General features: G+C 38.5%; 1 protein-coding gene across 4 annotated transcripts in view; it reads right to left on the bottom strand.

Moving 5' to 3' along the window:
- The window catches only part of crppa (CDP-L-ribitol pyrophosphorylase A), a 60,187-nt gene that overhangs the window by 23,827 nt on the left and 20,061 nt on the right, over window positions 1-16,299 (bottom strand). For all 4 annotated transcript variants that reach the window (XM_026184233.1, XM_026184235.1, XM_026184234.1 and 1 more), the window contains exons 6-8: window positions 15,945-16,042; window positions 6,733-6,810; window positions 6,543-6,635 (exon numbers count right to left, since the gene is read on the bottom strand). In XM_026184233.1, coding sequence (XP_026040018.1) covers window positions 6,543-6,635; window positions 6,733-6,810; window positions 15,945-16,042 — 269 coding nt within the window. The remainder of the gene's footprint in view (window positions 1-6,542; window positions 6,636-6,732; window positions 6,811-15,944; window positions 16,043-16,299) is intronic.

The raw sequence follows: 16,299 nt of genomic DNA, 5'->3' as shown, positions 1-16,299 counted from the left end.
GTAGGACACCAAATTGTCTTATTCGGGCCAAGAATCCTCAACGGTGAGCGAGCTCATGAAGAATGAGAGTATTTGTCCTTATTAGACTGGATTTTACCAGAAATTAAAAAAAACTTGAACATAGACACTATTGTTATTGGGCACCTTCCATAATGACTTAGAGGGGATGCTAAGCTGATGTAAAATATACTTGAAGAGCCCCCAACAACCTGACAATCAATCAAGTACAAGCTGCTTGAGTGATAATTATACAATAATAATATTATTGATATTAATGGTAATAAACTTCAGGCAAATGTTTATCATAGATTGGTGATTTCTTATAGCGTAAACTCAACAGCAACATTTTTTTTCTTTGAAATGTCTTGCTCAAGGCCATAACATCTTAGACTAAGTAAAACAAAGTGACCTCCATTATCCAGTCTCCTTTACTCCCCTTGAGGCTACCACCATCACATGGATAACACCAACACTTGAAACTCTATGATCCCTCAGTGATCACTACCATGTGATCAAGCCTGGGATAAATAACGGGGTGCATATGCAATCTAATAATAGCCCCAGGCAAACCCCCCCCCCCAAAAAAACCCAGACACTCTGGTGCAGGATCAAATCGCTTAGGAGGACTGCCTCATGTTTTGCCATATTCTCAACTTTCCAGGCTGAGTTTATGCACATTTGAATGTTGACGAAATTAGGTTAGGCATAGATGGGGGGAAAAATGACAGATGTGATTTACTTTAATAGAATACGCTTTAATTCTCCCTTTTGGTTTTCCCCTGCAAATTTCTAAAGGCATTTTTTATATTCCAATCAATGAATCAATCCTTTAAATAGCAATTTGGTAACAAAAAATAATCTGAAATCCAGCGTGGTTTTATAATTCACAGTCTCACTGTAGATCAGAGCATCACTACATAAGGAAGTACTAGGTCTATATAGACTGATAGAATACAATTACAGGAGCAATCAAATTCTAATAACTTCTATCTTCTTCATGTAATAAGAAAAGGACACCACTCATTAATACAGCAGCATAGAAGACAACAACAAAAGACAAAAAAGTGACAACAGAAATATGCAGCAACCAGGCTCCTTTAAGCTGCCAACAGAACTCTGATCTACTGAACCACAAACTCTGATGTTTGGAGCCCAGTCAGCAAATTGGGCTGTTGTTTGTGTTCTGCAGGTCCTTCTCATTGGGCGACAGTGCTGGAGCAACAGAGTGTCACTCCACAACACAAAAGATGGACTAGTTTGGGATTCAACAATTTCAATCCTTAACTCTAGTTTTTGTCCATAGTTGTGTTTTTTGTCTTTTTTTTTTAACCATTTTTGTGCAAAGGGGGGGGGGGGGGGTGCTAACATATCATCTAATGCTAGAAGCTTGCAAATTGCATTCAGCAGTAAAAAAAAAAAAAAAAAACAGATGCAGAAAGGCAGACAAGTAACAAACTGATAAAACACTAGAATTTCTCTTTCAAATCCCAGACTGCTTGGACAGGCTATATCACACAGTAAGCTTTGTGTCTTAATTGTTTAATTAAAATTCAACCTAAAACTACCTAGGAGGCACAAACAGCACAAATATGGTGGCGAAATCTAGTTCAGCGATTTCACCACCAAGAAACAATACTGCTGTTTATGGATGGATGGAGTTACTAAAAATATCCGCCTCAGTAGAGTTGTTGGAAGGTGAAAGCTATCCATAGAGTCTCCAAAAGTTGATTCTGTTCATCTGGACGTAGCGTTTTCAGTGGGAGAGACGTTTAGTCACTCAACCAAGTGACTTCTTCAGTCTCAGCTGACTGCAGGTTTCCCCAATCTTATAAAAGGTACATTTGCATAATGACTGAAACCAGCACCACTGAAGGAACAAAGGGCTGGGAAGTCAGTTCCTTCATCATAATTATGAAAATTCTCATGACCATTGATCAACAACCACTGATCAATGGCCATGAGAACCATTCACAGAGAGCTGGGCAATGGCTGCAATCACATCACTGTATGATGGCGAAAGATGTACCCTTAGGCCCCCTCCTCAATTCAAAGATGGTCTTTCCCTTTTCACGTAAATGGCCTCCTTGACTCCGCGCTCAAAACAGCGTTCCTCCCTGTTTATAAGATTGGGGAAACTTGCAGTCCACTGGGACTGAAGAAGTCACTTGGATGAGTAGTTAAATGTTTCTCCCACTAAAAACGCTACGTCCAGATGAACAAAATCAACTTTTGGAGATTTACTTACCTGGATGAATGAGCATGCATCAAGACCTATCCATAGAGTCCTGAGTTCAATTCCACCTGAGTTCAAACCTGCCTTTCTGTGTGCAGTTTGCATGTGGGTTCTCTCCGAGTACTTCAGCTTTCTCCCACAGTCCAAGGACATGCAGTTAGTGGGGGTACGTTAATTGGAAGCTCTAAATTGCCCATAGGTGTGAATGGAGGTGTGAATATGAGTGCAAATGGTTGTCTTTGTCTATGTGTTAGCCCTGAGACAGACTGGCAACCTGTCCAGGCTGTACCCTGCCTCTCACCCCAAGACAGCTGGGATAGGTTCCAGCCCCCCCTGAGAAGGATAAGTGGCAGAGAATGGATGCATCTAAAAATGTTTTAATTGCTTTAAAGTTTGGCATTTAAACAGTGCAGTCTACAAGCATTGAACCTCTTTATGAGATAGCCTCAAGTGGCCTCCCAAGGAACTACAGTTAATTAATTGGCTTAATTTTTCATCCCTGGAGGTTGCAGTTTGGTGCGCAACAATCTTTATATGGGTGGTATACGTCAAAGTAACATCCACATAAATCTCAGGACCCAAGGCTTCGCAGCAGAACATTGCATTGTAACAAGATGATCGATGTTATTCACTTTGCCTGTCAGCAGTTTCATTGTTGTGGCTGATCGGAATAAATGTTAGAACAGAATAAGATTAGGATGAACTAGCAACATTTACCAGTGAGAGTTTTGTGGGAACCTGGTTTGTTCTGATGTGGAAGGGAGTCAATCCCATTAAACCCCACAGCTTCAAACCGAGTGTTTACACATCTGAATCTATGTGCTTCAATCTTTATTGAAAACTAACACAAGTAAGCACAGGGGCTTTAGCGGAGCAATTCTGCATGACATCTGGCTTGTTTTGTCACAGAAATCAGCCTCTGTGGGTTTATGTTGTTCTCATTACCTGGCATTGTTTTTGATGCTGGCTCTTTGTTTTAGATGAAGAGTTACATTTTCCAAATTAAAAAAAGTAAACAAGCCTTTCACAAACATTTAAATGTTTCCCAGAGCAGATTAAAGCAGTTTGTTCTTTTTTCCCCTCAGTGAGCTCTCAGGTTAGTGTAGCTCTGGTGGGATCAGCCACAGTTTGAAGGAAAGCGAGCCGTAAGAGAGGTCGTGCAGAGGTGCTTTCAAGGGAGGTGTAGAGTTTCCAAATAGCTACAGAGCTCCAGAAGGGACGTGAGGTGGACCACAGGTTAGATTTTTACAAGCAGAAAAAAAAAGAAAAGGTTTTCAATGCTATGCAGTACATGTACCTCAATGAAACTTAATCTGTGCTGCACCAGTTGTGTGGGGAAATGACACTGAGACATTATATGCACAGACATACAGTAGTTTATATACTGTATGACTTTAAGGACATGTTATAGATTTATGAGCTTTTATTTATATATTAAAGAGACAAACTTGTAACCCTTTAGGTGGCTTCTCTAACAAACACACAACTGCAAATAACACACCTTTAGTCCTCAAATGGTATTAATAGCTCGTTTAAGAAAGAAAAAAAAGAGTACATACTGAATACACTACATATAAAAAAGAAAAAATGTTTGCTTAAAGAAACGTCAAACCTGTGTGCTTTGAATTACAAGTGAGTTGAACTGTATGTAGATATCCAAGAAAAGAGAGTGGCGATGTATAGAAGGCTTGAGTAGTATCAATTATAACAGTTTAAACTCCCAACGGTATGAATTTCAGTACTTGAAAAAACAGAACCCCCTAATGTTAATGTATCACAGTTGATGTATGCAGTTTTTGTGAGTTTGAGACTTTACATCATTGGTATCATTTCTTGGATGTAGCAAATATGATACAAATTAAAACATATATGAAAATTAATATTTAATTGGGTTTAAAAAAACTTGTTAAGATGCTACGTTTGAATGCTTCAGTTTAAAAAAAATGCTATTTTCTGTCAATTTCATGATTCAGGCTTTATTAAAATGGTGTGGAAAAACTGTATTGTGGCACTGGAGCAGTTTCCACTGGTCCGACAGGAAGCTGAGCTCAGTGAGCTGGGAAAAAGTGAGACTGCGAGTAGTTATTTGTAAAAGGAAAATGATTCAGTCCCATTTGGATCAATTTTGGATTGAATCATGATGATAACAGTAAGTCAACACAACACAAAGCTATGCTGCAATAGGCTCAGGCTCCTGTGGGTCTTAACATGTTGCACAGAGCATTTGTTCAGCACTCACCTCTTTCCATTCACTGCATGTGTATATATAACACTAATCCACGCTGTTAACTTTTGTCTTCTCGTTCGAATAGTATGTTTTTTGTCCTCATCTCTCTATGCACTCTTCCCCCCCCCCTTTCTTTTTCCCTTTACCTCTCAATCCAGCCATAGTAGACAGCTGGCAGAGGTCCCCTCCTGTTAAAAAGAAACTGAACTAAGTATACCTAGAAGCCTTTTTATTGTTCTAATGCACTGGTTATAACATTTGTATGATATAGCCTATAGCTTTCATTCTCTCCATCCATCTGTCCAATTTAGTAGCCTAACATGGATGTCACTGGACAAGTTCTGACAGTTTGTTGGTCTGGGGCTTTCAGGTATATATTATAACAATATGCCAAAATCTTCCCAGGAGTAGATGTCTCAGCATATTCTCCCCAAGGTCAGATCATACAATGTTCCGAGAAAATGCTAAAAATCTCAAGAGCTACATTTCAGACACTAGAAACCTTGGTTTGCATGTTAAATTATAAAGTTCATGACAGAACAATTAGAAAAAAAAGACAAGTACGAACAAGTATGCCTTTTTTGGAAGGGTTGCTAAGCCTCTTTTCTCAGAAAAGAACATGGTAGCACAACTAAGGTTTGCAAAGCTGCGTCGAAACAAAGCACAAGATTTCTGGAACAATGTCCTTTGGACAGACAAGACCAAAGTGGAGATGATGCACAAAGCCACATTTGGAGAAAAGTCAGCATATCAGCACAAACACGTCTTGGGGACCTTAAACTCTGTTTACCAAATTATTTAACAAACAAACGTGAGGCCATCTGTCCAAGCTAAGGTTTGGCATTCCAACAGTACAGTGATCCCAAGCACAACAGCAATCTACAACACAATGGCTGATTTCAGTCCATCACACTGAAGTCCAGACTTCATCCAGATTGAAATGCTGTGATAGGAACTTAAGAGAGCTGTGCATGAATTAATAAAAAAAAAAAAAAGTGGGACAAATTCCTCCAAAATAATATGAGAGACTGATAAAGTCAGTCAGAAAATGATTACTTCTAGGTGTTGCTGTTAAAGTTGGTTCTAAAAGTTACTGAATCATGGTTGTTCCAAATGTCATTAGACCTTCTTCATGCCTCGCTGGCTTACAACATCTGAGGCAGCAGAGATGGGAGAAGGAAACTATTGTCTAGTTTCAGTGAAGCAAAAAATCATACAGGCAGCAGAATTGACTGTGTAAATAATGCTTGACATTGATAAAATAAAAATAACTTGTTAAACCAACTAGGATTTTTTTAAGTTATGCCCATTTATTTTATATGTCTATTGCAATAACTAAGCCAGTGTGCACACTTCTTATGGATACTTCCTGTGGATGCTTTCAAGGCAGGACTGTACATAACAGAATCAAGAGCAGGTTTTCCAGGTTCTGTTAACTAGATTCCTGAACTGTATTTTGTTTTTTAGGTACACAGTTTGTAGGAGTTAAAAAGTTGAGAATGGCAATGATGACTTAAAAAATGATGCGTTTTCCCCACATAACTGCATGCAAGAGCTGCTGTGCTGTCCCTGTAATTGCCAGCAATACATTCTTTGTCTTTTAATGGTTTACAAATCTGACAACAACAAGAATACACGAGTTCCCAGCAAGGAATGGAAACAGAGTTGTGGGGGACGTAGAGTAGATTTGTATGTGAAATCACAGTAAGGATGGCTGCATCTGTCAGTGAGTGCACCACTTGGGTCCTGACTGAAATATGTTAATAAGTTCATGCCCTGAAATTTGGCATGAACACTCGTGGGCTCTAGAGGATGATTGTTACTGACATTTTCCTTTAAAACCACCGAAGCCTTTGACTTGGGTGGTTTTAGTCAAATGTGTCAACAACATTTGGATGATTTTTCATTAAATTTTAGAGGCTTTAATTTCTCCTTGGGTTTTTCATTACATCTCAGTTTTTACACCCCCCATAACTTGTCTTCCAGTCCAGGAACCTAGAAAAATGCCACACTAAGATGATGGACATGGATTAGCACTCTAACTGTGAGATGTACGGTTATAGGATCTACATCTCAACTCACCCAAATAACAACCACCGGGTGGAGAAGAGCTCGATTTTCTGCCTCTAAAGCCACAAGTATCGCCTCCACTTCAGACAAGCATGAGTGACTGACCTAAAGACCAAAGACAAAAACAAAAAAATTCATGACTACTTACAGCGGCATATTTTACTTTCACAGAGAAGTTGTAGAAAATAGAATAAGAACTTACAGAAACTTGGATGAAGTTCCACTCCTTTAACAGACACCTGGCGTTGTCTCCCATTAGATCTGGGACGATGTCCAACTCCTGTGAATGAGAGATACCCTCATGTTAAATATTCAGCTGATGTATCTTGCTTGACTGATAAGATTTAAGGTAGGTCCACCAGTGCCAAGGTCCTAATGCATTTCATATAGAATGACTGATCGACTCCAACACTCAAAGGTCAAGAGGCTTCTGGTTTTTGTTTCAGCCACTATTTCAGTCATCTGTTGCGAGAGTACATCCACCTGCTTTTCTGCCATGAATCATTCTATGATTACAGAAAAAGGTTATTAAAAAAAGGAAAAGATTTGTGCCTAAAGATCACATAACTGAGTGGCTTATTTCCATCAACTGCAGTCAGAAACTTATTAGAACAAATGAGACAGGGTAAAAAAGAAACTATTTCTGGGCTTCTTATACTTCTGAACTGGCAGAAAAATTCTGTCATACGCAAAAAACGGGAACAGCAATCATACGTAAGCCAACTTAAATTTCATTATGCTGCAAATTGAGTTGAAGCCGACATGCAGCCAAGAACTGTAAAAGCCTTTTTACTTAGAGAAATGAGACATTTACGTTCTGATCTTTTAATTTTGGCTCTGGCACACAAATAAATTGAGGCAACTGGATAGCCCACAATGTCCATTTTGAATTCATTTTTGTTGTTTTCCCTTAAAAATATAACCTGTTACTATAGTGTCAAACATTCAGGAAATAAACACAGAAATAAACATTCAAAATCTATGTTTGGCATTGAGATGTCACTGTTCTCCTCATTAAAGTAACTGAAAGTAAATGAGAATGTGAAATGGTTATGGGAACCATATGCTCAATGGTTAATTGTTCTTGAAAGATAACTGCCCCCAGCTTCAAATCTTTTTGGTCCGACATGCCGATTTGCAGGGTTCTAAAAAAAAAAATCTGACATGATCTAAAACAGGTTGGCCATGAAATCGCAGAGTAGACGTGTTTATTTTAGTTTAGGCCTAGAGAGCCAAGAAGCCACAGAACCCCAAACACCAAAAAGACCAGTTAAACAAACCGGAGACATACGGTTAATACGGAATTTAAAAGTGTTAAGAAACTATTCTCATTTTTATACAAATAATAAGGCATATCATACACACACACACACACACACACACACACACACACACACACACACACACACACACACACACATATATATATATATATATATATATATATATATATATATATATATGCACACACACACACAGTGGGGCAAAAAAGTATTTAGTCAGCCACCGATTGTGCAAGTTCCCCCACCTAAAATGATGACAGAGGTCAGTAATTTGCACCAGAGGTACACTTCAACTGTGAGAGACAGAATGTGAAAAAAAAATCCATGAATCCACATGGTAGGATTTGTAAAGAATTTATTTGTAAATCAGGGTGGAAAATAAGTATTTGGTCAATAACAAAAATACAACTCAATACTTTGTAACATAACCTTTGTTGGCAATAACAGAGGTCAAACGTTTACTATAGGTCTTTACCAGGTTTGCACACACAGTAGCTGGTATTTTGGCCCATTCCTCCATGCAGATCTTCTCGAGAGCAGTGATGTTTTGGGGCTGTCGCCGAGCAACACGGACTTTCAACTCCTGCCACAGATTTTCTATGGGGTTGAGGTCTGGAGACTGGCTAGGCCACTCCAGGACTTTCAAATGCTTCTTACGGAGCCACTCCTTTGTTGCCCGGGCGGTGTGTTTTGGATCATTGTCATGTTGGAAGACCCAGCCTCGTTTCATCTTCAAAGTTCTCACTGATGGAAGGAGGTTTTGGCTCAAAATCTCACGATACATGGCCCCATTCATTCTGTCCTTAACACGGATCAGTCGTCCTGTCCCCTTGGCAGAAAAACAGCCCCATAGCATGATGTTTCCACCCCCATGCTTCACAGTAGGTATGGTGTTCTTGGGATCCAACTCAGTATTCTTCTTCCTCCAAACACGACGAGTTGAGTTTATACCAAAAAGTTCTACTTTGGTTTCATCTGACCACATGACATTCTCCCAATCCTCTGCTGTATCATCCATGTGCTCTCTGGCAAACTTCAGACGGGCCTGGACATGCACTGGCTTCAGCAAGGAACACGTCTGGCACTGTGGGATTTGATTCCCTGCCGTTGTAGTGTGTTACTGATGGTGACCTTTGTTACTTTGGTCCCAGCTCTCTGCAGGTCATTCACCAGGTCCCCCCGTGTGGTTCTGGGATCTTTGCTCACCGTTCTCATGATCATTTTGACCCCACGGGATGAGATCTTGCGTGGAGCCCCAGATCGAGGGAGATTATCAGTGGTCTTGTATGTCTTCCATTTTCTGATGATTGCTCCCACAGTTGATTTTTTCACACCAAGCTGCTTGCCTATTGTAGATTCACTCTTCCCAGTCTGGTGCAGGTCTACAATACTTTTCCTGGTGTCCTTCGAAAGCTCTTTGGTCTTGGCCATGGCGGAGTTTGGAGTCTGACTGTTTGAGGCTGTGGACAGGTGTCTTTTATACAGATGATGAGTTCAAACAGGTGCCATTCATACAGGTAACGAGTGGGGGACAGAAAAGCTTCTTACAGAAGACGTTACAGGTCTGTGAGAGCCAGAGATTTTCCATGTTTGAGGTGACCAAATACTTATTTTCCACCCTGATTTACGAATAAATTCTTTACAAATCCTACCATGTGAATTCATGGAGTTTTTTTTCACATTCTGTCTCTCACAGTTGAAGTGTACCTCTGGTGCAAATTACTGACCTCTGTCATCATTTTAAGTGGGGGAACTTGCACAATCGGTGGCTGACTAAATACTTTTTTGCCCCACTGTATATATATATATATATATATATATATATATATATATATATATATACATATATATATATACACAACTAGCTGAGATGCACTGTGTATTCTGACACCTTTCTATCAGAACCAATTTCCGCAATTTGAGCTACAGTATCTAGTCTGTTGGATCGGACCACATGCTTCACTTCCGATATGCATCAGTGAGCCTTGGCTGCCCATGAGCCTGTCACTGGTTCACCACTATTCCTTTAAACAACAAGATGGTGACCACAGAATTGCTCAGTTCCAAGATTTAAAAGAGGAATCCAACTTTTATGAATAAAACGGACTCCATCTTGAATTAATACCTGAATTGGGTTTTTTTCTCTAAGGTACAAAAAGAACAAGGTACTCAGACTTACAATGTGAATTCTTTTACAAAGCTTTTACTTTGTAACATTATTGACTGGTTATTTTTACTGTCTTTATGATACTTATGTCCAATTCTTACATAATTTTTTGTGTAAGAATAATACATTATTTATTATTTGTCTCATATGTCCAAAGTGACTTGTATCGCATACTCTTATCATTTTCTTTTCTTAAACAAAGTTTATGTGCTTTAAGTCCAGATTCCAGCATGAAAGGTAATTATTATATCAGACACAGGTACTTACATATACATATACATATTTAAGCTTGTGTTTGCATCAAGATGAAACATTAACAACATCTGCAAGCTACAAATACTGCTGACAGTATGAATATGGTACGTTTATTAAAGCTACCAGACACTTTGGCCCTAAAATATATTCAAAGATCAATCATCTAGTCTAAAAAAAACAACTTGTTGGCAAATTGCAAGCAAAGCTTAGAACCCATTATTTAAAACTATCTGTGGCTGACAGCCAAAAAAAGCACATTTGCTGGCACACTGTCTGTCCAATCATACTACTTGTTTTCTGTCTAAATGACAAATTCTCTTGAGTTGAAAGTAATTATCAAAAACCTTCACTAAGCTGATATGGATCTGAGGATTCCCTTTGATGTGCACAGCATATTAAAATAACAACATGTGTCAAGATTAAACGATACCAGGGGGAAGAAAGAGGAGATAATTTGATTTGAAAAAAAAAAGTTTAATGTGTTTTTTCCTCCCATAAAACATCTACTTGTCTGTGTCAGTCTTTGTTTCGATTTTACTCCAATCAAATACTGAAAATGTGTTTTTAATAAAACAAGAAAGCAATTGTCGGGTATTTAATGACACTGTTCAATGCAGAGTAATTTTCTTGGAAGAGGTTAAGGTTTTTATCACAATGTTAACTTTTTTCAGTGTATTTAGATGTGGTCACTTGAAGGAAACAAACACTGGATATACTAGACACAAAAATATTTGTTTCATATTTAGTAAAGTAGGTTAACCTCCTAGGACCTGGTGTCCACATATGTGGACATCACATTTTGGGTTGTCTAGACCAAAATACAAAATTTTGCTCTACAAGGGCCTGATATCCACTTACGAGGACGTTATACTACCACTGTTCTATCAAAATTTAAAACGAACATCCTCATATGTGGATCTAATTTTTCTCGGAAACAAAAATCAGGTAAAAAAAAAAAAAAAAAAAAAGTAATTCTTTGCTTTTACATTCATCAGGTCCCAATCAGCCCAAATAGCAAAGAGAAAAAAAAATGCATGCCATGAAAGAGTTTGGGTCTTAAGAGGTTAAACAAAGGCATGTGTGCGCTGCATATCATGTCAATGACAGTATTAAGTATTTATAATGACAAAACCGCTACATTGTTTGGCCAAAATAACCACACTAGTGTTCACCAATCCAATGTCACAAACGTGGGTAAATGTTAGTATGGAAAACAATATCTGGGAATTTAAGAGCAAGTGCTTCTATTAAGGTTTTAAACATATTCACACATTGGTGGTGGTACGGTATTTTTAGGAGTTAACATGAGAGAATCTTCTTTTATACATTTTTTTAGAAATTTAAAAAGGAATATTTCACTCCATAACTGAATGCACATAATTGTCCTGTGTCCCTCAATAAAACATATACATTGTATGCAGACTGTTTTGGTATGAGCTACCCAGTTTTGCATCTGTAGAGATATCAATCCTTTTCCTGAATTTAATTTTGAAAAACTCAGCAACAATGTCTCTTTTCAGAGCTCGTGGCTCATAAAAATCTGAACATTGCAATGAGCAAGTTCATGGGAGAATTATTTTTCATACTACCTACAGCCACCACAGCTAGATAAGACTGTGGCTCAGGTGTGGGGTACACTGCAAGTGTTTACATTCTATCACACTGTCACAACCACAAGCTTCTCGTCATGGTTAGGTGCACGCTTCATTCTTCACTCTTTGGTTTCCACATGAGATTACTCACATCAAGGTTTACCACAAGGTACCACTGAGCTCCATTATATTTAAGAGATGCTCAGTTTTGGACATCTCTACAGCCAGTAAAACTGGGCAACTAACACTTAAAACAAATCTAGAAAGACAGATAGCACCACAGGCCAGTGGAAAATCAGTAAATGTGATTTTGAGGTGAACCGGCCCTTTAAACTGCATCAAATTGATCTCTTAGATAATATCCTGCTGAAAGAATCTCTAATCATATTTTTACTTGCACGGTCTTTGTCTCTTGTGCACACATGCTGCCAAATCATCCACCTGCACACACATATCCCACTTATCCCTGTATTAGATTCAGGCAATGGCACTGGGACAAAGCTAATTCTTCATCTTCCGCTTCTTCCACTTGCCTTTCATCTCCCCCATTTTTCTTCCTCCCTCACATACTCCCTGAAAAGGATGTATCTGGTTCCGAACACGTGTTCCGGAAAAAAACACAGCCTCACCGGCCACCTAAGTACAGACTGGAATAGGTCTAATCAGCCGATCCAAGGAGGAGAAAACATGACCCCAAATCCATCTCTGGGGCCCATTCCAGCACCAGACAGCAAGATCCGCTCGTTCTGACACCAGCTAAGGAGGGACTTGGAGCAAGTTTAAAGGAGGATGAACAGTTTGGATCACTGACAAATATGGAATCATGACTTGCAGCTTGCTGTGCCACTGCACTCCATTGTCTGCAGTAATGCCCAGCGAATATCTATACCACATCAAAAAATACAGGAAAAACATTACTAAACATGTATAGATGTGTAATAACTGATGGATGTGAAATTTCAGTGTATAATAAACACTATGAAAATACATTTGATGTAAATACGCACGATTCATAGTGTAAGAGAACTGATGAGTCAACTCTTCTTCTTCAACTGCTTAAAGCACGCATGGATTATTTTATCCTAAAAAACTACTATTTTTTTCATTCCCAGCTGCTGCAACTCAAACAATGTTAGAGCCATAATTATTTGCTTATGTGGCAGAGATAGAAATCATCTCAAACCCTGCGATGTAATACCAATACAGTACTTCACTCATGATACAGTATAATTGGGATTTTTAACATTCTGTGATATTCGAGTATTGAAAAAACATATATTTCTACTTGTCAATATCGGTTTTATCCAATAAGATACATTTATTTCACTTCAGTTATTTTTTTGCTACAAAATGATATTGTGAACCATATCAGTCTGATATCAGTGTGTGTCTGAAAGGGGTAAAGCTGGCAATTACCTGTAGCCTGTTTATGATAATATTGCAATTAATTGTGATACATTTTTGAAAGTCACAAATTTGTTGTAGTCTAGTCCAATCATCTTTCTCCTGGCCTTCTTCAGTTCAATCAGCGTTCACACTGTGTACTTAAAATCTCACTGCGCGTCTGCCATTTTTTTGCCCTCAGCACCCGTTTTGCTCTATAGTTATGTAACTAGAATACCATATTATATTTTACAAGTATTCATACTTTTTAAAATTATACGTTTTTTTCCATCTTTCTCTTGCTTTAAACAAAATATATTTTATACTAAATTCTTTGTAGATTTGGAATCATAGTGTATTTTGGTTTCATGTAATTGAATGTTGTAAATTTGTTTGTGTATTGGGAATGTAAAAGCCACAAGAGACAAGGGTTGAAAATTAGCAGCAGCTCTAAAGTGTGCAGAAACTAATGACCGCAGATCAGTTTCATGCTCAAAACTGGAATATGTGAAAGTGCATTGCCTCTTTTAAATAAATAAATGAATTGAAACCTACTTTGCTGCATCAATTTTTCCCGCAACACTATTTTGTGCTATATTAACAAAAAAGACAAGGTATGGTACGCAGACAATGTAGACTATTTTTAAATTGAGTTAATTAACTCTTGCTTGCTAAGAAGACATTTACATTTCTAATTTATTAGGCAACAATGATTTGTTTTCAAATCAACAGTCGTCCATTGCAATTGTTAATTTAAGGTGTTTGTTGGGATCAAATAAGTCAGCTATTTAACTGACCACTTTGTTAGATATATCTGTTCAATTGTTTGTTCAATTGTTCAATTTTATTGGGTGACATATCTAGTCATCCAATAAAATGGAAGCCAGTCGGTGTAGTTAGTTCAATAAAACATGTGGACATGGTCAAATCGGCCCACCAAAGTTCAAATTGAGCTTGAGTCTGGCATAGTTGATGGTATCAGAGCGGCTGCCCTGAGTATCTGAGGAACAGTTGATCTACTGAGATTTTCCTACAGATCCATCTCTGGAGAAAATGGTCAGAAAAAGCCACTTCTCTGGATAAAAATACAATATTGAGGCCAGAAGTCAGAGGAGAATGACCAGACTACTTCAAGCTAATGGGAAGGCAACAGTAACTCAAATAACCACTCATTACAACCGAGGCATCCAAAATATCATTTGTGAAGCAATTGGATTAAAGCAGCAGAAGACCACACCAGGTGGGACTTCTGTCAGCTAAGAGCAGAAAACTTCTAATAATTGAAGAATGGAAAAACTCTGCTTGTTCTGATGAGTCTTGATTTCTAGTGGTAGGGTCAGAATTTGATGTAAACAGCATGAAAGCATGGATCTATCCTCAATTGGATCAACAGCTCAGGCATAGGGATATTTTCTAAGTACAATTTGTGTCCCTTAGTTCCACCTGAGCACTGCTTAAATGACACAGCTGAGCATCGTCGCTGTCCGTGTCCATCCCTTTATGACCAAGGTGTACCCATCTCCTGATGGTTGCTTCCAGCAGAATAATGGACAAAGCTCAAAAAGTCTCCAACTGGTTTCTTGAACATGACAATAAGTTCTCTGTACTCAAATGGTCTCCACAGTCACCAGATCTCACTGGTGGAGAAGCAGTTTCTCATTAGTAATGTGAAGCTGACAAATAATTTGCATTACTGTCAGACCTGCCGACAGACCAATAACAGTCATCAGTGGCTATATGCAGACAACACATCCCAATAATTAATAATAAATAGGTTACTGTTTATAGGCAAGAAAAAGCAGCGAATAACCGACGATACAGTTCGAAATATTTGGCTTTTTTAACAGTTAGGTAAGGCTAATCAACTTTTTACTTTTTATCCCTGAATATCACTGCTGGCGAAGACAAGCAATAAGTTGAGTTCACCGTCAAAGTCTTCAAAAATTCATCTGAACTCATTGAATTGTTTTGTACAATAAACAAACTAAAATTGTTTTATGCTCATTTGCAAACTATGCCTATTAGTACAACAATGTTTAAAATGGTTGACTGTAGGTTTATTACAGTTGTTTCCTACTGGATATCCCTCTAACTGGATACTAAGAACAGTTTATTTTGATTAAAAGTAATTTACCACATTTGTTTATTTGCCTTCTTTTCAAAATCCAGGTTGTTTGAGTTACCTGTTACGTGGCTTCCTCTAAGAAAACCCAACGGTTGTTGAGGTAAGAGGAGAGTAATTCATATTTGGAGCCTCTATGTGGTCTGTGCTGTCAGATGTCCCAGATTGTCACTCTTTTCTGTTTTGCACATGGACACTTTACTCATTGTCTATCAGGAACAATTTTACAAACTAAATAAAGGATGTTTGCTATATGGACTGAAGGCAACGTGGGAATTTGATGTGCCCACAAAGTGACTACAAGTTAAGGAGAAGGGGCATCTGCTCTCCTGCGTGCAGAGTCAGAGGAGGAGGCTGGGGCTGTGGGGAGGAAAGTTGCAGGGTGTGGAAGTCCCAGACAGGCTCCATTAGAGGTGTGACCACAAATGGCAAGTTTCACCACTGGGCCACCCAAGTGGAGCTCGCATAGAGTTTATGGGGAGATTTGAGGTATATGACAGGAGACGGATACGGGTGAGATAGAGGAAAACATAATGGTAAACTGGTGAGGCTCTACAGTTTTGTTGTCATCACAAACAACACTTGAATTAGCTGTTACTGCCCCGTACGTACCATATCCAGAGCTCCAACAGCCTTCCGAAGAGCATCTGCCAGGTTCACAGCTTCTGCCAATCCACCTGTGATAACGCATGCTGATCGTGATAAAGTCTCTGAAAGAGAAGACGTGTGATTTTAAAAACTCCTCCACATAAACAAAAAATGGCAAAACTCTGAACGACAAATAAATCAATCTTGGCACATTACAAGAGGTGCACTTGAAAAATTAACATGACTGCACCACAACCTGGCTTGCCTGGAAAACAATTAGAATTTGAGATTGAATATAAATTATCAAAACAGCATTGACTTAATAGTAGCTACAAAAAAAACAATCGGTACAGTTATCAGTGATGTGTAGTAAAATATA

This window comes from Astatotilapia calliptera, chromosome 11 (assembly GCF_900246225.1).
Source record: "Astatotilapia calliptera chromosome 11, fAstCal1.2, whole genome shotgun sequence".
NCBI lineage: Eukaryota > Metazoa > Chordata > Actinopteri > Cichliformes > Cichlidae > Astatotilapia > Astatotilapia calliptera.
This window is presented reverse-complemented; position numbering and strand designations above follow the sequence as displayed.